This window comes from Monodelphis domestica, chromosome 3, assembly GCF_027887165.1.
Source record: "Monodelphis domestica isolate mMonDom1 chromosome 3, mMonDom1.pri, whole genome shotgun sequence".
In the NCBI taxonomy this organism is placed as follows: domain Eukaryota; kingdom Metazoa; phylum Chordata; class Mammalia; order Didelphimorphia; family Didelphidae; genus Monodelphis; species Monodelphis domestica.
The window spans coordinates 243,785,669-243,811,654 of record NC_077229.1 but is presented as its reverse complement, the minus strand read 5'-3'; the positions used below and the strand labels follow the sequence as shown (position 1 = coordinate 243,811,654).

At 31.8% G+C, this 25,986-nt stretch overlaps 1 protein-coding gene across 3 annotated transcripts in view; it reads left to right on the top strand.

Moving 5' to 3' along the window:
* The window catches only part of CCDC102B (coiled-coil domain containing 102B), a 772,664-nt gene that overhangs the window by 530,765 nt on the left and 215,913 nt on the right, over positions 1–25,986 (top strand). For all 3 annotated transcript variants that reach the window (XM_056823603.1, XM_007487776.2, XM_007487774.2), the window contains one exon: positions 8,881–8,984. In XM_056823603.1, coding sequence (XP_056679581.1) covers positions 8,881–8,984 — 104 coding nt within the window. The remainder of the gene's footprint in view (positions 1–8,880; positions 8,985–25,986) is intronic.

Genomic DNA, 25,986 nt, shown 5'->3' with positions numbered 1-25,986 from the left:
TACCCTACACAATCCACAGGTGTATATGTTTGTTTCTGTATGTTTATGTGTTTATACATATACAATATTATATATGCCTGTGTGTATATTTTATGTATGTATATATGTATATGCATATATATTGAGATATACATATATACACTAATACATATATACAAATATCTGTGGTATCTCTAAGTAATAAAGTATATCTATTTTAGTTACTCCCAACATAATTCCATAAGACCATCAATTAAAGAGTTAGAAAGGAGATTGAGGCCCATCTAAGTCGGAGTCTTTCATAATACAGATGAGAAAATTGAGTTCCACAGAGGATATATGATTTATATAATGTTGTATAGATGGTAAAGAGTCCTAGATCTCCTAGCTAGTGAGCCTGTGGAAGAAGGGGATGATGTTGCATCATATAGTAATTGGGAAAGTAGGAGGAAGGGAAAATTTAGGGGCAAAAATAAAGTCTTATTGTAGATATATGTAGACTAATATGGTTATATGAAAATGATAGAGCCAAGAGTGTGGAGTAGGGCAATTCAAATATTCCACTCAAGAAACTTTAAAATCTCATTAAATCCAGTTCTGTAGTGGCATAACAAATAAAAAGTCAGTCACACTTTTTTCATACCAGGACAAGTTAGGTAGTTGGAGGGAAAGTTCTGTTATACTTGGGTAAGCCTGGAATACAAATCACTGTGGCAGTTGCAGCAGGTCATGGAAGTAACTGCAACAGTGACAGCAGCAATTTCAGGAACTCTTTGCCTTGAGAGGGTAAGGGTTTTTGGGATCCTGCACAGAAAGGTATTACAGGGGTCCTGAGCTGACACTAGGCACAGGACTTTGTTGCATTGTCTAAATACAACTCCAGACTATAATTGTAGGACAGAAAGTAGCACCATTACTTGCTGCTAAAAGAGAACACAGGTCCTTATCATGTTCTAAAGCCAATATGAATATGACCACTTCTGGTTTCAGAGGTGGAGGAGCCATGCCTTTGTGAAAACCAGAGCACTTTCCAGGAGAGCAGTGGCCACATTTCTTCCCAGATTGTACCACCTTGGAAGAACTGAAAATTTACAGATGCTCCAAGAATTAGCTCTGAAAAAAAAAAAACACCTAAAAAGGTTGAACCTTGGTACAAAACTCCACTCCTACCCCCTAGGAAAAAGTTCAATGTTAACAAAAAAAAATCAAGAAATAAGATAGAATAATGATCAAACACCAAAAAAACCCCCATAAAAATAAACAATATCACATAAAGCTAATAGTGAAAGTGAAGGTCAAGACACAAAGAAATCAACATCATTAACACAAGTATAAGCAGTCACAAAACAATAATGCAAATTGGACACAAGCCCAACAAAAAGTTTTGGAAGCCAAGATAGTAGAGTAGAGAAAGAACTTAACTGGGCCCTTCCAGCATTCCCCTCCATACAAATTTAAAATAATGCCTCAAATCAAATTCTGGAGTGGCCAAGTCAACATAACATGAGAATGAATGAGACATTATTTCTGCCAAAGACAACATAGTAAGTTAGAAAGAGAGATTTGTAACATAGAGGGAGGATGGTAACCCAGAGCACACATAGTTGAAAAACCAGGGGTAAGACTACATATTGCTGAGAGGAGTGGTTGCAGCAAAGTTGTTGGGCCACAGATTGTATGGGGACTTGACAACTGGTTGGAAAAATATTACACACCTCTTGTGCTAAAAAAGACAGAGGAATGGATTCTGTTTAGCAACATTTTAATCTATATTTATTTCTAGGTCACAGTTCAAGGGTTGAAAGGAACATTTCTAGTCAAGAGGGAATAAAAGTCCTAAGGGATACTATTATTCTTAGGAACAAGGGACCAGAGACCACGATGAATTGAATAAGTTCCTGTTCCAAAGAATCAGGAACCTTGTATAACTTCTGGTCTTAGGGAATCTGGGTTCCTGAGGAAGAGCATCTATTGCAATCTCAAGGAACCTTTTTTAGGTAAAGACCAAAATACTTTCTAGGAGAGCAGTGACCATACCTAGCTTGGAAACACTGAAAATATCCAAACCCTGAAAACTAGCTCTGAAATCAACAGTGAGAAAAAAGCCTGAAGCTTAAGACAGTGCTCCTCTTCCAAACCCCTACTTCTGGGAAGAGAACCCAACATCATAAAGTTCAAAATCAAGAAATAGTTTGAGAAGTGAGCAAACAACAACAGAAACAAACTGTTTGATGTAAAGCTACTTTCATGTGACAGGGAAGATCAAGACACAGATTCAGAAGACAATGAAGTCAAAACAGATATAAGTGAAGCCTCAAAGAAAATGTATGAATTGGATACAAGTTCAACAACACCTAAAGAAATTAATTAGAATGACAAAAAATAAGAAAAGAAATGAGAGATTTGCAAGAAAATTATGAAAAGGGAATTAATAATTTGTTAAAAAAGAAGTATAAAAAGAATGACAGAAAATAATCTCTCAACAAAAACAGAACTACCCAAATGTATAATGAAGCACAAAAATCTAAAGAAAATAATTTCTTAAAAAGCAAAATTGGGCAAGTGAAAGATAATGACTTATGAAACATCAAGAAGTAAAAAAAGTAAAAAGAATGAAAAATAGAAGAAAACATGAAATATGAGAAAAATAACTGACTTGGAAAAGAGTAAAGAAAGGATAATTTAATAGTTATTATATTACCTAAAATCATAAACAAAAAATGAAGCTAGATATCATATTTCAGAAAATTATAAAGGACAACTGCCATTATATCTTAGAACCAGAGAGCAAAATAGATCTTTAAAAAATCCACAGACCATCTCCTGAAATATCTCAAAATGAAAACTCCCCTGATATCATAGACAAATTCTCTAACTCCCAGATCCAGGAGAAAATATTGCAACCAGCAAGAAAGCTATGAAACTATAACCAGGAGCACATAAAGTTCAAAAGCTTGTGTATTAAAGAATGATGCTTTTGATGTGAAATTCTAGAAGATGAAGGAGCTAGCATTACAAGAAAGAACTCAGCAACCAGAGCATTATCTTTTAAGAGAAATGAATATTTAATGAAATGGAGATGTTTCAAATATTCCTGAAATGAAATGAAAATTTGAAATTCAAGTGTAATACTCAAAAGAATTATAAAATTATAAAAATGTAATATAAATCCTAAGGGATTTAAAGTTTAAAATTCTTATTCCTATATGGGAAGATAGTGCATTTAACTCCTAAGAATTTTATGATTCTTGGATCAGTTAAGAGTCTACATAGACAAAGAGTACATGTATGAGATGATTATTTTGGGATGATAAAAAAGTGAATTTTAGAAAGTGAGAATGCATCAGGAAAATAGGGGAAAGAAGAAAAATGGGGGACCTATATAAAAGAGGTATACAAAGAAGAACTTTTATAGTGGAAGAAAGATGAAGGGGTGATAGCAGGCAACATTTGAAACTTGTTCTCATTGAAACTAGTTCCAAGAGGGAAGAATACACATACACATATTCAGTTAGGTATAGAAATATATCTTACCCAAAGAAGAGATAGGAGAAGAAGAGGATAAGAGAAAGGTGGAATTAAAAAAGGTAAGGCAGACTGGTAAGGGAGGCAGTAGTCAGATGAAAAATAGATATGAGGGGAAGGATAGGAGAAAAAGAGAAACAAAGAAATAAAATAAAAGAAATAATATAGAGGGAAATGCAGTAAGTAATTATAAATGAATACGAATGGGATAAAATAGAGATGATGGCAGAATGCCTTTGAAATTAGAATCTAATGATATGTTGTTTACAAGAAACATACTTAAAACAGAATTACACACAGTCAAAATAAGAGGCTGGAGGAGAATCTAACACACTTCAGCTAGGGTGAAAAAGGTAGTGATAGCCTTTAACAGAATGAGAATGAAATAATTTGGAAGGTTGGAAGGACATCAGTAGCCTTGAAGTGCAACCTATTAAAAAAAAGGGGGGAAACCCTAAAACTATAAAAGTTGTTTTGTAGCTACAAAAACACTAAATGATGTTGATTTTATTAAATTAATTTATTCAATGTTGCCTATACATTTGTTATTGCCCTTCTGCATTTCTATTTTCCTCGTCATTCATTGTTTAAGTGAACCAAGTTTTATTGAGATTTGACAGCATATATTCTAAAAAATCATTGATTCAATTTGACTTCAATTTTTAAGATGCTGAATGTCCTTTATTCTATTTAATCATAGAGGTTTTTTTTTTTCTAATCTAGGCTGAAGGTCATTGTCTAGAATCAAGAGGTAATATATCCAGGGAGGTAAAAACCGCAGAGATTATTTTATCTAACATGCTTATTTAATAAAACATGACCATGAAGTCCAGGAGTGGGGGGGGCAGGACTGTGGTTCTTTAAGAACATGAAAGAAATTAGGAGTTAGGATTTGTATGTATGTCCTCTTTTTAAAAAAAAAATCCCTATTTTCTATCTTAGAACTAATACTGAGAATTGGTTTCAAGGCAGAAGAACAGTAAGGACTGGGTAACTGGTATTAGCTATCTTGCACAGGTGAAAAAGCTAGGAAATGTCTGAGACCAGATTTATACCCAAGCAACCTGTCTACTAGGATTTACTCTCTATCTATTGAACCAACTTAGTGTCCTTACCTATGTTTACTTATACCTCAGGGACCACTCTTCCCACTGTACTTAGCTTATTGTTGTATTTCCCTTTTGAAGATATGTATGATTTCTCAATATGATCCATTGTTTAGGAGATCCTTCATCTTTTTTGATTACTCCTTTCTCCATTTTCCTGTTCTTTTTTCCCCAGATAACGTCATAAAATATTAATATTTGTTTTCTGATATTTTGAAATCCATGTTCTTTATCTGCTTCCTACTCTTAGCCCCTTCCCAAGAAGGTAGATAATATGATACAGTTTGTACATTGTACATTTATTTCATATAATATAAATTTTTACATTTGTTATGTGAAATAAGACACATATAGTTTACATTAGAGAAAACTTCCTGGAAGAAATAAAATGAAGAATGGCATGCCAACAATAGTCCTGGGATTTTTAAATTTGGAATTTCTTTGCGAAGGTGATTGGTGGATTTTTTCCATTTCTATTTTTCTGTCTTGTTCAAGAACATCAGGGCTATTTTTCATGATAATTTCTTTCAAAATTGTGTCCAGATTGTTGTTGTTTGTTGTTGTTTTTTTCCATGGATTTCAGGCAATCCACTGATTCTTAGACTGTCTTTCCTAGAGCTCTGTTATAGCTTCTGTTACAACCAGCTTATGTGGGAAAGCATTACTCCTACTGCTATCTTTTCTTCATCTCATTGGTTTCCACTCTTACCATGCTGAGGCTGCCCTGAGCAGGTTTTGCTCTTTCCCCCCTCTAAGTTTGTTGTACTGAATCTGAATTTTGTTGAAGCTTTTTCAGTGCTTTCTCCTCCTACCGCAATAAGATGAGTCCTCCTTGTTATATCTACATGTTGTTTTGGACTGAAGCACAATTTCACCACTCATTCTGTTGCTTCTAGCACTATAGGATTCATTTTATGGCATATTTGCTTTTCTCTTGTCATTTGGAGGGTGATGGGTGAGCTCCCAATGTTTCTTATTCCACTCACCATCTTGGCAATTAGAAGTAAATTTTTTTTTCTTCCTGTCAGATTTTCTGTGGGATTATTTTCTTTACTATGTCCTTAATTTTAGTTGTTTTCCACTGAATTTAGAACATTTATTGTTCTTTTCAGATTATTCTATTTCAAATTCCACAACCATTTATTAAGCATCTACCAAATATAAGATACAATGTTAAGAACTAGGTTAAATCAAAGCTATTGTAACTATGCTCCTGTAGAACTACTCATTCAACCTTATTAACCAGAAGTGCCTTATCATTTGTTTTACCATTACATCCTCCTAGTTCAATCAGATTGAAAACTCTGTTATTCATCACTGTACTTAGTGCAGTTTAGAAATTTAATAAGTTTTGCAGAATTTAAATGACTTCTTAAGGCTATTTTTTTTAGTAGCATAAATGTTACATTTGCATATTTCTTAGTTTTTCCTCCATATTTTTTTCTAAAATTCCATGTAACCAAGGATTGGTAGTCAATTTATTAACAAATATCAATAAATATGTTATCCATTTGGATTTTTAAGTATTTATGTCAATATGGGTATAAGATGTCATTACTAAGAAAATAGAATAACAGAGCTAAAATGAAAATAGCTAAAAAAATCTTCAGAAATACATGGCAGAGGTAAAAGTATTTGCATTTATGCTCATTAAGAAGGTATCAACAAGTATGGTCTTCAGAGACAAGATAACTAACTGTTAAATAGTTGTAATAATATCAATTTGTTTATGAAATCTGACCATATAGCAAAGCATTTATTTAAATTATGATTACTTATATTTTAAGTATTATTTTTCTAATTTTTTGCAACTGAAATTTTTCTAAAAAGGTGTTAATAAAAATGAGTGGATACAGAATTCATTGACCGTATTGTGTTTAACTTCAAGCTTTGCAAGAGACCTTAGCGCTATATTTTTAATGAACAAAATACTTTATGTACATTTTTTGCTGGGTCTTTTTTTTACTTTTGCTTTATAAGTCACAAAAAGAAGAAATGCACATAATTAATTCTCAAATGAATACTTTGGCAAAGTCAGACTGTGAAAGGAGAATGTATCATTTAGCCAGTGAATATGAAGCTTAATGGTGAAAGAAGTGATACATATTTAAATATTTTATATTAGCCAATGTCAAATTGCAATACCTTTTCCTTAAATCATTGATAATCTGTTTTGTTGTCTCCCATTCCTGTATCTTTTTATCTCTATGTTCTTTGCTTCCTTCAGGTTCTAGATAAAGCCTTTCTTTATTCAAATTATTTTCCAGTTCATCTTGTGCTTCATGTCTTCCCTCTAATATTCATTCCAAATGTTCCTATATTTACATTATTTTTTTGTTCCAAATTTGCTTATCTTCCCACATTAGACAATGAACAAGGACTCCCCTGCAAACAAATAATTTGTATCCCTTGAACCTAGTGAAATCACTGCTACATAGGAAGTGGTCAGTAAATGTTTACTTATAACCTGAGATGATTGGACTGGATTACTACTGTGAAATTTTTTTGTTACCTAGAATTGTACATTATCTTAAACTAAAATTAAAGTTAATTGAAAGTTAAATAATCTTAAACAATATATTGCTACTGAAGTCTATCATTAGCAACCAAATTCTCATAGTTCTCTGTGAATTGATCAACAACAGAATCTAATAAGGTTCCAAATTACAGGTAACCAAGGCACAACTCTCTCTTTCTCTTTTTCTTTCTCTCTCTCTTTCCCTCACAACTATAAAATATTTTACCTTTTAAAAACTGATTAGTACAGTGAATAGAGCATTGGAACTGAAGTCAGTAAGACCTGAATTCAAAGCTGACCTCAAACAACTTACTAGCTATGTGATGTCAAACAAGTCACTTTAACTGTCTCAATTTTCTCATCTTTAAAATGGGGATAATAATAGCACCTTTTCCACAGGGTTATTGAGGAGATACAATGAGATATTTATGAAGCATTTATAATCTTCTAATCACTATATATATTAACTATTATAATGCTAATGTTGTTATAGATGGAGAACTATAATAATCTAAAGAAGTTTTTTCATTAATGTTTTTCGTTTTACAGAAGAAGCTGAGTTTCTAAAAAGCTAAATAACTTTTCTAGTGTCACATATATACTAAATGACCTGGCCAAGATTAGAATCTAGATCTTCTGGCTCTAAATCAGATCTCTTTTACTATATCATCCTCTCTAATAATACCATTCTTTCTAATATTCAAAATGGTTAAGTTGAAGGACTGAATTCTATTTCTAACTTGATTTTTGACAAGCTTCACAGACTGAGACAATTCCCTCTCCTCTCTCAGTCTAAATATTTTCTTGGATAAATGGAGGAGACTGGCTAAAGTAATCTCACATTCATTTGCATATTGTAATATCTATAATGATATAACTAATTAACTAAAGGAAAATTCCATAACATAAGTTGTCTGCCAGCCTGACACTTGAAACAAACTAAGAAAGTTCTCAGAATTGTTTTAAATTATGTTAAAATTGAAGAAATATCCTAACTTCAAATAGAACCTCAGTTATTGATCATTGTCCCCCATCTTGCACAGTGAGATATATTTCTAATATATTGAATTATTTCTACTTGGGAATTTTAAATTGAGGATCAATTTTGTCCTTAAAAATCTCTTCACTCATTTCTTTGTTTTTAGCAAATTCAAAAATTTCTCTTCATATCTTCTACCCTAGTGCGTATTTCATTTTAGAGTTATTGAAAAGTGAGATTAGGGTTCTATCTTGCTTGATAAATTAGAACCAGCATAGGTCAGGTATGTCTGTGGAGAGTATCCTTGAGTTTCACATGGAGAAATATTGAAGAAAGTATTTATGAACTGGGCAGAACCCAATTACTTTTTTTAGACACTGGAACTTGAGGACAAAGCATGTGATTTTCCATCATCACCACAGAATCAGGGAGGGATCAGTAGGATGCTGGACTGCCTCCTCATTAGTTATATCCCAGTTGGAGATGTATTAGGATGTCTAGAGGAAAGGCTGAATAGCAAGTTTTCAAAAATGTATTTTATGATTTAAGACACTGTTGGCTTTTGTTTTTGATCAATTAATTTATTGCTTATTGCTAGCCTGATCAATAAATTCATTTTCCAGTCTCTCAAGTATTGTAAATCATCACACTAGTTTACATGAACAACATCCAATTGTTTAAAAACTCCTAGGTTTTACTCATTTTCAAGTTAATTTTTTTAATGATTCACTTATTGAAGTCATCTAAATTGAAATGTCTTTCTTTGTTTCTAGCTTGACGACTCACTCAACCAGATTCGTAAACTTCAGCAATCCCTGGAACAGCAAGTAGAAATGAATGATAATCTGCAGATTCAGCTTAATCATCTACAAAGCAGGTAATGATTATACAATAATGTTTTGTTCAATATTGAATATGTGGAGTTATAAAAATAATCTTTATTTCTGGATGGAACTCATATATAAAAGTCATCTTTTCCTTATTTCTTCATATAAATGTCACTTTAAGAAAGTTACACTTTACAAACTGGGAATATTAAGGAAGGATATTTAAAGACAATTATGATTTGTGTTTGTTTAGTCAGGATATCATACTGTCATAGTATGATTGGGAGACAATATAACACAATGCTAAGGATGTTGTCTTTTGAATCAGAAGACAAATGTTCAAATCCTGGCAGAATAATTTATGATGCACATGACTTAACCCAGTAGAAAACTCAGTTTTGTCATTTATAAAGTAAGTAGGTTGGGCGAATTTTCCTTTCTTTCTCTGTATTTATTATTCCATATTGCTTGAGAAACTTCCAGATATTTAGCTTACTTAGAATTTGAAAGACTCTTAAGTGTTCATATTTTCTTGTTGATTTTTAAATATCAAAACATCTGAGTATTAAGCCTGTGAATATTTGAAACAGAGGTGGGAGAAATATGTATTAGAATTTTAACACTCAATTTTTCCATTTCTTGGTTTTAAATATATGAAATACCATCTGTCCCCTTATCTTTGTATCCCATACATACACACACACACACACACACACACACACACATACACACACACACACACAAGTACGCAAAATGTCTTTATGTCTTTCTGGGAAATTGAGCAATGGAATTCACCTTCATATGCCATAATAACTTCTATTTATGAGACATACAAGTAGGAAACTACAAGAGTTTAAAAGAACTATGACTACAAAGAACATAAGACTTCAATATTCATGAATTTAGAAATGTAAAATGGAACCAATATGTACACTATCATTAAGAAAAATAACTTAAGAGCTATGATAAAAGAAATTGCCCACCATGTCTCCAGAGAAACTATGTGAAGCATGTTACCTAATGTCTATTTTTCTAAATTAATTAATTTACAATTAATTACAATTAAGTTACAATAAAATTCCTCTGTCTTTCTCTCCATTTTGTACACTAGAGAAGGAATCATTTGATGAAAAAGATACAATTATGTAAATAAAACCATGTCTTACATTTTTCTATTTGTCAGTTCTTTCTCTAGAAGTGGACATGCACAAGGTTCAAACAATATTTCTGTTGCTATATATGTTGTTTTCTTAGTTCTGTTCATTTCATTATGCTAGGACTAAAGGAGACATTCATGTTTAGATATGGCCACTATGAGAATTTCTTTCACTTGACAATTTATTATTAAACTGTTTTCCCACTTTTTTATTTCGGAGGGAGGAGAAAGCAAAGATAATATATACTTTCAAAAGCAAATGTTATAAAATAAATATTCATGGTTGCATCTCTTTTTCAACACTATATACCAAGATACTCATTCTAGAGTGTTTCTTCAGTTAAGAATATATGTTTGGATAAATATAAATATATATGTATATATATATATGTACATTATGTATATGTTTATGTAAACACATATAGAAGGAAAGCTAATATGTGGCATAATAAGAAAGAGGCTTGGTCTTTGACCATAAATTCTGATGCTGTCACCCAATAAATGTCTATAGACTAGTCATATCACTTCTGGGAATGCTAAAATTTTAAAAACTAGTTCGTATGTTTATTTTGAGGAAAGTATAAACTATATAGCATTATACATATGTGATTATTTATTTTTTTAATTCAAATATTTCTTTGAAGGATATATTTTTCCAGCAAAAGTTTAACTTAGCTAACTATTTGAAGAACAAAGTATTTAAGACCATCAAGGCAAGTATTTAGACCACTCAGGAAAATCTATCACAACACATTTATAAAGAAGTTTAAATTTTATATTTGGCTTTCATCTTTGATTAAGTAAAATCTATTCCTCTTGTTCCTAAATGTTCTCTTAAGGATACTGGTGTTTCATAGTCATAAAAATATTTATGGTTCCCTAAAATGCCAATGTTTAGTAATAAATATTATGGGACATTCTACACAATGATAAATAGTACACTGAATAAGGTCAATGATATGACTGTGATATATATCAGTAAAAAAAAATCATTAAGCAATAAGAGCATCATTTGTCTCTCTATTTCCCAATACTGCAAATATATATTTTATAGCTCTTCTTAAGAATTTTTTAAATTCCCAAGATTTCTTAAGAGTGAATTCCTGCACAAAACACCCTGAAAAAGCAATAAAAATACAAGGAAACAAAACATTTTATTTCTTATTATTTCCTTTTCTGCCTGCTATTTTTTGTATTTTATTTATTTGAGTTGTATAGTGAGAAGACCACTTTTTCTGAAACAAAAGCATAAGAGTTTGAACATTCTTTGCTGGGCTACTTTTTACTGTTTGTGTGAACGTGGTTAAGCTACTTCATCTTCCAGAGCATTTTTAAATTTGTAGAAGTGAATTAAATTATACCTAAATCTCTCTCAAACTATAAATTACCATTTTACATGGTTTTACTTTTGTAAATTTGTCTTCCAAATATGTACATTGTATTTTCAGAAGGATTTATTTGATCTATACAAATTTAAATGCCCATAATAGGAATTTTAATATCATATATACTTTGTCTTCTTTCTCTTGGAAACTCCTAATACCCTTCAATGCTCAGCTGAAATAATGAATCATACATGTAGACTTTCTTGACCCTTGTCACTGCTCATGAAATAACTGCATGTTTTGTGTATTGGGGCAGTTAGGTTGTAGAATGGAGTGCCAGATCTAGAATCAGGAAGACAACACCCTGAGTTTTAATCTGGCTTCAGACACTAAAGCTGTATAACCCTGGGCAAATCATTTAACCCTATTCACCATAGTTTTCTCAATCTGTGAAATGAACCTGGAGAAGAAAATGGCAAACCACTTCAATATCTTTGCCAAAGAAAACTCCAAATTGCATCATAAAGAGTCAAATGTGACTGACAACTAAACAAAAAATTTCATGTACTTATTTATGTATATATTATTTTTACTCAGTAACATCTTACTTGAGGACAAGGGCTACTGATTTTTGTCTTGATATCCAAACTGACATATATAGTAGTCTTAATAAATGCTTAGGAAAATTTTTATGGTCAAAATTCATGAAATTACTGAGAATATGGAGAAATATATGGCAAAAAAGTTTTATGTATATACATATATGTATACATGTGCATATAAAGATGTTATTTATTTCTTTTCTGTGAATTCAAATTACTTTGCTACAGAAAGTCACACAAGATGTTGAAGACCCTTGTGTTTTCTTGACATTCTAAATTTACCAGTATACCATAAAAACTATCCATGGATTTTCCTCATTCTTCTATAATTAGTCTATTTTTATATTTTTTTTCAGATTTCACATAGATTTTTATATATTAAAAGAAAATAAAGAGCATACAAAACATAATTTAGTATGAGGTTTTCTTATTTCTTATTGGAAGAAATATTAGGGACTTTCTGAGTTATAAGGAGGAGAAAAAGGGAATAGAATTACTGGAAATCAAGAAACTTATAGGAAAATAACAAAATGGAGGTTGTTTGCAAAATGGAATTAGTGTTCCCAAGATATAGTCAGCTTAGTTGTCACGATTCCCTCTTGGACCATTAGAGAGAAATATGTCAGATCTCCTTTAGGGGTCACTATCTATAAACCAAATTTAATATGTTTGTTATCAGAATTACACACCAAACAAAGACTATTCAGAAAGGCTGAATAATTTCAAACAGTAGCTAAAACAGAGTCAAAGAAAAATAATAATGAATTACGTGAAGAGATCTCATTTCCCAATAACCAATTGAATAAGAAGGAAGAATTCTATGAAGGGTCATTTGGTAACTAATTTTCTGTTATAACAAATCAGTTAATGAAGGAACAACAAGACTGATTGTCTGTAGCCATAAATCCTCCTAGTAAAAGTGTAGTTAAGTCAAGGCAATATGTTTATTTTGAGTTACTCTTTTTTAAAATGTATTTCCAAAGTATTTATTTAAACCTTAGTATATGTATTATAGTAAGTATGGGAGTATTATAGTAAGCTGGAAGGTACTATTTAAAAAATAAATTTAAAGGAGATTTAATTTTTTTTATTTATTTAGAATATTTTTCCATGGTTACATGATTCATAATTTTTCCCACTCCTTTTTCCTCACCCCTCCCAGAGCTGACAAGCAATGCCATTGGGTTAAACATGTATTATTGTTCAACACCTATTTAAATATTATTCATATTTGCAAAAGAGCAATCTGTTAACCCAACACCCCAGTCATATACCCATAAAAACCACATGATTGATCATACATTTTTCTTCTACATTTCTGTCCCCACAGTTATTTCTCTGGATGTGCATAACATCCTTTCTCATGAGTTCCTTTGGATTGTCCTGGCTCATTGCATTGCTGCTAGTAGAAAGGTCTATTACATTCAATTGTGCCATAATGTATCAGTCTCTGTATTCAATGTTCTCCTAGTTCTGCTCCATTCTCTCTGCATCAATTCTTGGAGGTTTTTCCAGTTCACATAGAAATCCTTCAATTCATTATTCCTTTTTGGGCTTCTCTTGTGTCTCATGTTTGGAATTACAATTTTTTTTTTTTTTTGCTGAGGTCTGACAGTCCTCAGGAATGCTTGGAATTATTCTATCTTATTGAATGCCCATTTCCCCCCCTGTAAAAGAATATACTCAGTTTTGCTGGATAGTGTAAATGAAGGTACTGAGCAATGATAAATGCATCTGCAAAAAGAAAAGGAGCTCAGAACTTTGTGAAATGCCAACCAACAGAGATTGGGAGCCTGTGTTCCAGTGGAACCTTGATGTTAGCAGTTAAGCAGCTTGAGATGGCTGAAAATTTATTCCTTCTGTGTTTGACCAGAAAGGGGAAGATAGACTACTCTCTAGCTATTGCCTTATTCATAAGACTGTGAGCTGAAAAGACATTTGGGTTTTAGCCCAAAAGAAACCTGTCAGCATTGCTGTCAATATCTCCCTTTGGGGAAAAAGATAATTTTGTTTCCTGAACTGAATATATTTTAAGATCTTCAATCAACAGGATAACTTAGAAAATATAGGAAGGCCTAATTTTCCTCTCTCCCAGCCTCCTCTCCTTACCTCCTGTCCCAAAAAATAAAAGACCTTTTAGTTGAAGGATTTGATTGTGGGATTTGGTTATTAGGGGAAATTTTCAAGCTTACCATGAGTGAAAAGAACATTTCTAAGACAGTTGTAAAGGAACAGGAAGTAGTGTAGGGGAGGGGCTGAAGATCCTGTCTTTTCCCTGGCTTCCTTCCTGGTATTACCTCTCTAGAATTTCCCCATTACCATAATTCCCCTAGTAAAATTATCTACTATAATAGGTGACTCTGGAATAGGTGACAAGTCTTTTGCCTTCCTGAATATCATATTCCATGTCTTTTGATCCTTTAATGTAGATGCTATTAGGTCCTATGTGATCCTGATTGTAGCTCCATGGTATTTGAATGTGTTTGTTTGTTTGTTTTTTCTGGTTGTTTGAAGAATTTTCTCCTTAGCTTGGTGGTTCTTGAATTTAGTTATTATATTCCTGGTAGTTGTCATTTGAGGATTTCTTTCTGGAGGTGATCTGTGAATTATTGCAATTTCAATTTTATTTTCTTGTTTGAGGATCTCTGGGCTATTATCTCTGATAATTTCTTATAATATAATGGTCAAGGTTTTTCTTAATCATGGCTTTAAGGTAGTCCAATCAATTTTCTAAGTCAGTTGTTTTTTTGTAATAGGATATTTTATGTTTCCTCTGTTTTTTTATTCCTTTGATTCTGCTTTATTTTTTCTTGGTTTCTCATGAAATCATTAGTTTCTAGATGGTCATTTCTGATTTTTAAGACCTGATTTTCTTCTGTCAGTTTTTGGTTCTCCTTTTTTTTTAGTTGGCCTATTTCTTCTTACTTCACTTTCATTTCTCCTTGAACTGCTTTCATTTCTCTTTCCCACTTTTCCTCTATCTCTCTTAATTGATTTTTGAAGTCTTTTGAAGCTCATTGAGAATTTGTCTGCAATCCATATTTTTCTTTTGGACTTTGGGTGTGTTTTCTTTGTTTTCACTGTCCCCATAAAATTCTTTAGAGTTAGGTGCTTTTTTGTTGTTGTTTGCTCATTTTTCCTATAAAATTATAGGTAAGCTCTGTTTACTGGGAAGTTGGGGTATCCTCTTAAACTTCAACCCTTGCTGTTATACTCAGCTTATTCTGAGGGATGAGAGCTATGAGAACCCACTCCCTCTGCTTCTCCAATTGACTCTTGAGCTGCTGATGGCTTAAAGACTTGCCTCAAGCTTAGGCATAAGCTTTTTTATTTCACTCTGACCCTGATCATAATAGGACCTGGCAAATTCTAGCCTTAGGCTTAGACTCAACCAATCAGGCACACCCTTAATTGTCCTGTCTTGCAGCTTTAGGCAGAAAGATCATTACTTAGTACTTAAAACTACCATCCACTCTGTCTCTTTGTTGGTTCTTTCATTCTTGTGTTCTTTTTGTGGTGATATTTTAATCTTGGTCATAGAGGATTTGATTAGTCTATTTTTCACATATTTCTTTCATTACATTTTTTCCCCTAAAGTTCTTCTTTAGTTGTTATGTAACTTCTACTGACTATGTATTTCTCTGTTATCTGATGGATATCATCAAATGAAGCTAAACTGAATTGAGTTTTTATTATTTCCTATTTTAATAGAGATTCTTTAATAGCATGGACTCTGCTGATCTTTAGCTATACATCCCTAGGACATTACATAGTATCCTATGCATTTTTAATATTAATTAAGATTTAATATTAATTAAGTTATTTTTTTTGGAAATCAAAGAAAATACCTTTAAACTAATTTTCAAAATCAGTATAAATTTAAAAGGAAATAAGAATTCAAGCAAGGCATATTTCATAGGAATAATATCAAATATAACAAATATAAATAGACCCATAATAAATATTACATGAAGAGACTTGGGAATCATAGTTCATTTCTCATGTACTGATTTAATATCAGAGCAGAAATAGTCTCAGATAAAATATATTGTAATATTTTCTTTTGATAATTAATAAATTTCTATCCTGGTGATGGTAGGTCATTTGCTTAAGTTTATAGAGATAGTTAAGGACAGAGAACCATTAAGTTTGTATTCAGAGGATGGGAATATGAAAGAAAAATGACTAACATATGAAAAGATATTTTAGAAGACTTTTGAAAGGTTACAAAGATTATAAAAATAAATCTTCTGTCTGTCAATAATTAATATTATGAATACAGTTTTGTGTTCAGTTTTAGTAATGACTTTTCAAGAATACCCAAAGGCAAGATGGAAAATGTGCCTCAAAAGGTAATAAAAACCCCAGAAACTAAGTTTGATAACTCTAAAAGAGTGATGAACAAATGATAGGATTTGTCTATAAATGTTTTAATAAGATGCTGAACTTTTATTATTTATGCCCACAAGTTACTAAAGAAGAAGAAAAAGATTTAATAGAAGAAAAGTCTTTTCAGATCACAAAGAAAAACTTTTTGACTATAGATATGAAAAATATCTTTGAGGTTTATTTCTTCTTTTATTTGTTTATTTATTAAGAGAGAATATAGAATTAGTGGATATCATAATTCCTGATGAGTTTTCTTTTCTTCTGCCTAGAGGTAGGTTGTCTATTTAGGTTTCTTCTATTATTATTTAATGATTCTTCTGTTTCAGGATATAAAAGTATTGGTAAGTTTTATTAAAGAAAAATTAGTAACTGGAACTTGCATCTCTAGCCTTCTTAAAGGTAGGAATCTTTTCTTTCCAAAATCTGTATCTATTAGGGCCTAGGACAATAGTATGAACTTATTATACATTATTATACATATACAATTTACTGATTCTCTACAAGGAGCATCATTTTCACAGATAATATGAACTCATTGGGACACATTCTTCCAACAACAGTGATGTTCTTTCATTTTGATTGTTGTACCCAAGAAAACTGTTAAAAATAAATGCTATGCTTAAGTAGGTGTTGGAAAATTCTATTTAGAACCAAAAACTTGGATTTAAATTATGGCTCTGTCACTTAAAAGCTATATGATCCTTTGCAAAACATTCAACTTTCTTGGCCTCAGTTCTTTAGTCCATAAAAGTAAGGTGTTTGGTCTAAGATTTTTTATAGTTCTGTAATTCAAATTTCACTTCTTTTAAGTAAGTTATTAATTTTTTATATTACTTATATCTCAGTGGTGATAAAGAACAACCTTATTTAAAGACAAGACATAGGCAAATTTAATCCATAATCCAGGAATTTTTAATGGACAAACTGTGCTAAAAGTAAAATACATGGTCAGATCTAAATAGAATCTTGCTATATTACATTCTATTAATAGCAACACAATATAGATCGTAGGCAATTGCAAGAACTGCAAGCTTTTCTTTATATTCATATATCACAAAAAAAACATTGCTTTTTGGTAGTTTGAACAAAACATTAATCCTTTTATTATGTTAGAGGGGACAGAGGAGATTTGTACTATTGATTTATCTCTGGTCCATGATCCCCACTAGCAATTATTATGATCATAGTGACAAAATTAAGATCTGCAAACAATCTAGATGCATGCACAGATGTTTAACTTCAGAAAATCTTTGTTTTTTAAAAGTTTTTATATTCTCTAAAATTAATCATTCAAAAATGTCAGAAATCTAAAAATGGTCATATCAAAAATTTTAAAAGGGGATGGGGGTTAATAAATTTTATAAATTTCTATCTCTTGGCCTTAACTTACAATAATAGTACTTTTAATTCAGTATTTTTTGCTTGGTTGTCAATATTTGAGAAATGATGCATTTTTTAATGCTGACAAACCTTGTCAAATTACCTAATCCATGAGAAATAAAGAGAGCTAGAAAGAAAGCATGAATAACTACAATTCAGACAAGACAGTTATACCAATAGGCTTGGATCAATGTGAGAAAGATTTAAGTATTCTGCTGAGACCTATAATTAAGCTTTATAGTCAATACAATGTTAAGAAAATGCAGTTCTCATGCACAGAGTGAATTCAAACTCCTTTAATCTCATGTTCATAAAAATAATGTTAAGTATGAAAAATAAATTCATGAATTTTGCTTAAAATGTTTCTATTTACATGTTGGTAATCAGGATATTTGAAAACTTATGAATTCCATGAAGTAACACTTCCTGTTTGTCTTTAAATAAATAATTTGTCTTTTATATTTTAGGGATCCAAAGCCATGTTAAATAAAATCTATAAAAACATATGAATTCATATGTCGGTTTTTATCATCAATTTCTATCACTCTTGTCACTTTGCATTAAATACCATTCAAGCATTCAAACAATCATCATTCCTTTATCTGCAAATTCCATTGTTTCAAGGTTAATACCTCAAGAATATGGGGAGGTTTCTCAGTTTCTCATAATAAAATTTTTAAAAATCATCTTCTGAATCTGTTCATAGTGTTTACTTCCTGTTGTTCATTTTCTGTAGCCTTTCTCCCTTTCTTGAGTTATTTTCTGACCTTCTTTTCCCTCCTCACAACCCCTAAATAATAACATTCTCTCTATAAAAAACTTTCTTTTCTACTTGCAGTGTTTCTCTGACCTTCCCCAGAGTGGCATTCCCACTTTGTAGTAACAACCAATGTTGTTTCCCCTTCCTGTCCCCAGTGTTGAAATTTCCCTCACCAAAAACCCCACCTCTCACCTCCTGATCTGTTAGAATCTTTTGGCCTGGAAGAAGGAATTTTTATCATTCATGGCTAAATTACATGTATGCTGATCCCACACCTGCAGTTTTCTCTTTTCTTGGGTTACAGGGTTAACCATTTTTATATTATTGAAGAACTCTTTGTGTGAAGCCACCCAGAAATTTAACAGTTCTAAATTTAGAAATGTAATTCACATACTGTCAACTGGCACATATTTTTTTTTCCTGAGGCCTATTGGCTGCAGCTGCAGCTGCAGTTGCTATAAGTCAATGAAATGTTACTGGGCCTTTAACTCTCAGAGTTGACAGCAGATAAGGATTGATATTGCAACAGTAAAATAGGCTGTTTAGAATAAACATGGAACAAAGTGCTCCTTCAATGAACAGAGCCTGAGACTGAATCTCTACGGGTTTCCTTGTTGCCTTTAGAGATGACAGGCATGAATTACTAAGGGAGACATTCTTCAAAGGCCCCTAAAGGATGTCTGGCTAGCATCTTATCCTTTTGATTTGATATTTAATTTCGCACATTGAAAAACAAAACCTAAAAATGAAAACTATATGTAAACTGAAGAGGACCAGTGATACATGCTTTCCAGATACAGAAACAAGTTGAATAAGTGACAGTAATTTTAACTCCATTCTATATATTATTGCCATGACTTTTTGGATTACTTCTATTCATTTATTTAATATATCAGATGAGCCATAAAACCTACTTGGAATACAAATACAAAATTTAGTTCATCCCTTACTAATAATGTATGTGGTCTGAAATGGTTTGAGATTCTAAGTGCTTGCAATAGGTTTAAAAATAATAAATGTAAAAAGCACATCTTTTCCCCAATAGATCAGCTATACCAAATAAAACAATTTTGACCTTTAAGGTGTTTCTCAAAATAATTCACATTTATGTAATATTTTATGTTCTGCAAAATATTTTAATCACATCTATGGATTACATGGTAAGCATTGTAAATATAATTATCTCAATGTCATAGATGAGATTTTAGTCCTTAACTATTGTATATCTTTGTTACTGTACATGTTGGTCTCCTGGTTCTGCTCCCTTCACTATACAATAGTTCATACAAGACTTCCCAGGTTTTTCTGAACTCATTCTATTCATTATTCCTTATACTGCAATGTTATTTGATTGCAATGATATACTATTGCTTTTTCATCCATTCTCCGAGTGATGGACAACCCCTCAGTTTCTAATTCTTTGCCACTATGAAAAGAGCTACTAAATATATTTTGGTATAGGTAAGTCTTTTCCCCTTATCTCTGATCTCTTTGGGATACAGACACAGTAGTGGTATTAATGGATCAAAGGGTATGCATAGCATTTTGGCCCTTTGAGCCTCATTGCATATTGCTTTCTAGAACGTGTTATCAGTTCACAGTTCCACCAACAGTTTGTTAATGTGTCATAATTTTCTCATATCCCTTCTAATATTTATCTTTTTCATTTTTGGTCATGTTAGCCAATCTGATAGCTGTGAGGTAATATCTCAGAGTAGTTTTAATTATCATTCATTTGATCAATAGTAATTTGGAACATATTTTATATGATTATGGATAATTTAAATTTTCCACTGATAACTGCTTGTTTGTAGCTTTTTCCATTTTTTTGATTAGGGAATGTTTTATATTCTTATAAATTTGACTCAGTTCCCTATGTAGTTGCGAAACTGGCCTTTTTTTAGAGACACTTGTAAACATTTTCCCAAAACTTGTTTCCCTTCTAACAGTGGTACCATTGGTTTTATGTGTAAAAACAAGAACAAAAGCCTTTTTAATTTAATGTAATTAAATTATCTATCTTGTTTTTCATAATGTTCTCTTTCTTGTTTGGTCAGAAATCCTTATACAGGTGAACTTTTTCATGTTTCTCTAATTTGTTTATGTTATCACCATTTATTTCTAGATTAAGTATCCATTTTGACTTGATTCAGGTGTATGGTGTTACATGTTGGTCCATGCTAATCTCTACCATACTGTTTTCCAGTTTTCCCATTTTTTATCAGATAGTAAATTCTTTCCACAAAAGCTTGGATCTATGGGTTTATAAAACTCTAAGATGCTATGGACATAACTTGCCATGGTTGATTACCTAGTTTATTTCTTGATACACCTTCTATTTTGTATCTAGTACCATATTGTTTTGATGATTACCACTTTATAGTACAGTTTAATATATACAACAACCAGGATTTTTTCTTTGAGATTTTTTCATGAATTCCCTTGATATTCTTTGCCTTTTGTTCTTAAAATCAACTTTGTTATTATTTTCCTGTTCTTTGAAATACATTTGAAGTAGTTTGATTAGTGCAGAACTGAATAGATAATTTAGGTAGAATTGTCATTTTCATTTTATTAGCTCAGCCTATCTTTGAGCAATAATTTTTTTAAATTATTTAGGTATGATTTATTTGTATGAAAATAGTTTTTAATGTGTTCATCTAATTGCTCTATTTGTTTTGGTAGTTATACTCCCAGGTATTTTATATTGTCTACAGTTATTTTTAAGGAATATCCTTTCTCTCTCTTGCTATTGTATTTTGTTAGCGGTAAAAAGAAATTCTAATGATTTATGTTGTATCCTGTAACTTATGAAATTATTAAATATTTCTATTAATTTTTAGTTTGATTCTCTAGGATTCTCTAGATATACCATCGTATTAATGGCAATGAAAGATAACTTTATTTCTTCATTGCCTATTCTAATTACTTCAATGTTTTCTGCTCTGATTGGTATAGCAAGTATTTTTAGTAGAATATTAAATGAATGGTGTTAATTGGCAGTCTTGCTTTACTCCTGATTTTATTGGGAAGGTTTTTATTTTATCCACATTACAGATAATGCTTGCTGATGATTTTAGATAGACACTATCACTTTGAAGAATATTGCATTCATTCCAATATTTTATAAAGAAATAGTTTATATATTTTGTCAAATGGTTTTCATGTATCTGTTGAAATAAACATGTGGTTTCTGTTGGTTTTATTATTTATATGGTCAATTCTTTTCCTATTATTGAACCTTCCCTTAATGCTTGGTTTAAAACCCACCTAATCATGATCTATGATCCTTGTGATATACTGTTGTAATCTTCTTGTTAGTATTTTATTAAACATTTCTGCATCTCTGTTTTTTGGGGAGATTGGTCTATGGTTTTCTTTCCCTGTTTTAACTCTTCCTGGTTTACGTATCAATTTAAAATGATTCTCTCTACCACTGTTTTTCTGAATAGTTGACCTAGGATTGGAGTTAGTTATTCTTTAAATGTTTAGTAGAATTCACTTGTGAAAAGTTCTCAGACCTTTCCTTCTTAGGGAATTCTGGCAAGGGTTTTTTAAGTATTCTATTTCCTCTTTTGTTCATCAGAGTCGTTTATATTTCTCTAAGTATTTATCTATTTCACTTAGATTGTCAGGTTTATTGGCATATAATTAGGCAAAATAATTTTCAGTACTTGCTTGTATTTCTTCTTCATTAGTTGTGATTTTGCCCTTTTAATTTTTGATAAAGATAATTTTGTTTTCTTCTTTCTTTTTCAAATTGTTAATCAATATTTTATCTCCTTTACTCATTAAGTCAGCTACTAGTATTATTCACAATTTGTTTAATGTTTTTTTGGGGGGGTTCACTTGATTTTGGATTTTGGATTTTCACTGGATTTTCACACTTGATTTTCAGGAATTCCAATTTGGTGTTAAATCAGATTTTTAATTTATTTTTTTTCTAGTTTTTATAGTTGCATGACAAATTTAATGATCTGCTCTTTCTCTATTTTATTGATGTAAGCATCTATAGATATGAATTTCCCTTATGTGCCAACTTTGGCTATATTTTATACATTTTCTCCTCATTATTTTCTTTAAATTGTTGATTGTTTCTATGATCTCTTCTTTGACACATTCATTCTTTTGAATAAGATTAGTTTCCAACTCATTTTTGTTTTTCTCTCTTTTGCTCTTTTTTGAATGTAATTTTATTGCATTATGATGTGGAAAGGATGTATTTGATATTTCTGCTTTTCTATATTTAGATGTGAGGTGTTTATGCCATTAATGGGGGCATAATATGGTCAATGTTTGTGAAGATGCCATATACTCCTCCTCATTTTTTTATTAAATCTTTTTTCTTTTCTATTAAAACTCCAATGATCCTAGTCAATAACATCATCAAAAGTTCTCTGGAATATTATGATAATACCATAATTGGTCTTCTAGCACCCATTTTTCTCTGCTTTCCAAATAACAAACTGATGCTCCTCAAACTGATATCTGAAATCCTTTGCTGAAGAAGCTATTGTAGCTTCCCATTTCTGAGTCAAAATAAAAATTCTTTAGTTTGGCATTTAAAGTCTGTCACAATCTGACTGTAGCCTTCGTTTCTAGGCCACTCACACACTTCTGTCCCTTATGTTTCAGCATAACTGGCCTATTTTCTGATCTCCATCAATATCTCCTCCCTTATGAATGGACCTTTGCACAGAATAACTCCCATGACTGAAATGCTGTTCCTATACACCAATTTGATCCTTTCTTCAAGGACTAGCTTATTTGTCATCTCTTTCAAGAGAACTTATCTTTTTTCCCTCCATCGCCTCATTGATGTGAGTTTTTATTTATTTTGGTAGTAGCAGTTGTGGGGAACATATCCTGAATTTACTTATATGTAAATATGTGGTATTCCCTATAGTAGACTGAAAGGTCTTTTGGTGGAAGGAGTAGTGTTTTACTCTATGCCTGGCACAGAGTAAGAAATAAACAAATGCTTGCTTATTGATTTATTGGGGAAAAAATACATGGTTTGGCAGAAGAAGACCTAATTTTGATTCCTTCTTCTGTTATTTACTATTACTTGGATTGAGATGCTTTGATCTTTGTGCCTCAGTTTCCTCATCTGTAACTTGTGAATAATCATAATCACAATAATTAACTCACATGTCATCTTCCAGGATACACTTTTAAAATTAAAGGTAAGTTTGTTATTAAGGATTTTTTTTTTCATCAACATTAACCATAGTCCCTTTTTGAACATTTCTTTAAGTTCTGGATTATAAATTTCTATAAAGAATATGGATATGAATTTGGAAATAATAATAATAATGCTACTTGTATTTTAGGGTCCTTTAGTAATACCAAAGTAAATAATATTATAAGCACATATTTGTATAATATTTTCCTTTCAACATAATATTTTATACATATTATATTATTTGATTTTCATTAAGTTTAATGGATGTTTTCAACAAAATATAGCTATCAAGTAGAAAAGTTGGGACTAGAACTCTGGTCTTCTAATACCAATGAAAGTCACTGACCTGCTCTCTGCCAGTCCATCCTGTAGTTCAACTGGCATGTTCTTCTTGCTCAGTTTCTGAGTTAGGGAGGAAGACCTTCACTGAATTAGATCATTCTTCTTGTTGGCTCTTTGAGTCTCCTTGGCAGTGATGATTGACCACTCCAAGTTTCAGAAGTACCTTTGGGGTGCTTTCAGTTGTTCAGAGGATGCTGCAGTTCCCTCAATTCTAAGCTGCTTTCAGTAAGGTAATTACTTCTGCCCTAGCTCTTCTAAAGTCTGTTTCCTGCCCTATAAATCTTGAGCAAAATCAGTTAGTGCTAAAATCACTTATCTTTCTCATTTTGGCCCCCAGTGTTTTCTTTTTCATAAAATTTCTTACATTGAATGTTCTACACTCCTCTATTAATCATAGCCTTGACTTTTTCCCCCTGTTATGTTGTGGACAGTTAACTTCTAGAACTTCAAAGTGCCCTGGATTAAGTGAATAAATTTGAAATGTGTGTGGTGGTAAGAGTTATGCACATCAATACCATTTTTCAGAGCATTGCTTATAAATGCTTATTTAAATGTCAAAATTACCATATAAATTATGAGTCACTCAATTTTAAATTTATTCTCATTTTCCACACTTAAAGTCCACCCCCTCTTCCATAAGCTAGTTATCAAATAAGAAGCAGATTTAGGAAGTTATACCATGCAGTAGCAGTTTTGGAAATGCAACAGCCAGCCTGATTTGCAAAGAAATGTGCACTTACTTGTCAGTTACTTTCTACAAATGAATCTCATTTATCTGCAACAACTCTGCTATGAATTAGTGGAAGTAAAAGGATGGATTGTGGAAATGCGCTAGGTTCAGGAAACCTGTTTATCTGTACAAAGCACTTTCCTTTCTAAATGCTGACTAGGCCATCTTGTTGGGCATAGTTTCTATACATTACATAGTCAAATAGTGCAGCTATCTATAAGCCTAAGGCCATTACCATAATGTCAAAGAGTGTGCCAGCTTATTTGTCATCAAAATTATGGTTTACTGCCAAAATTCTTTCCTTGGATTATTTCCTTCTTTCTATATCCATTTATTACTCAGTATAAGGACATTCCTATGCTAAGTGTTGAAGATCAGTCATTCAATCTATCAGGATTTAAGGGCTTGCTATGTGCCAAGACATGTTCTAGGTGCTAAGGATACAAATACAAAGAATGTTGGTGTGTTACACAGAAATAAGAAGATCAGACAAAGGTTGGGCTTGGGAGAGAAGATGCCTGCAGTTTTGAATATGTTAAGTGTGGGATGAATATAGCCAACAAGACATAATTAAGTTACAACCCTGATATATATTAGCTATGTCATCCTGGACAAGTCAGTTGATTTTTTTCTAGTTCTCTAGGTAAAATGTCTACAGGAATAAATAGCAAAGAGTGTGTCAGCCTGCACTGATTAATAATTTTCTCATTCTTGAATTCTCTTTTTATGAAATTAAAGGTTAGTCCTCATTCTGATGGTACAGTCCAGATAGTAATGTCAGACCATTAGTGATGTGGGATCTCAGCTCAAGAGAGGCTTTGTAGGTTTATAAGTCATCTGTATAATTAAATAACCAGGGGACTAATGAGATCACCTAGATGAAGGAGCAAAGGAGTAGATAAGGACCACAGAACAACACAAACTGGACATGAGTCTGAGGAGTAGAGAGACTGATAAGAAGAGAACCAGCAGGGAGCAATGTCCTTTAATCCCATTTAGGAAAGTGTAGACAGCAGGATAGATGGCTATTAAGGGAAAGAGCTGAAGAGATGTCAAACAGAATCAGGACAACAAAAGTAAATAAATAAATGATGCCATTGTTTTAAGAAATCATTAACAACCTTTTGGAGTATAATTTCAATTGAATCGTGATGTCAGAAGTCATATTAGAAGAGAATGAGAA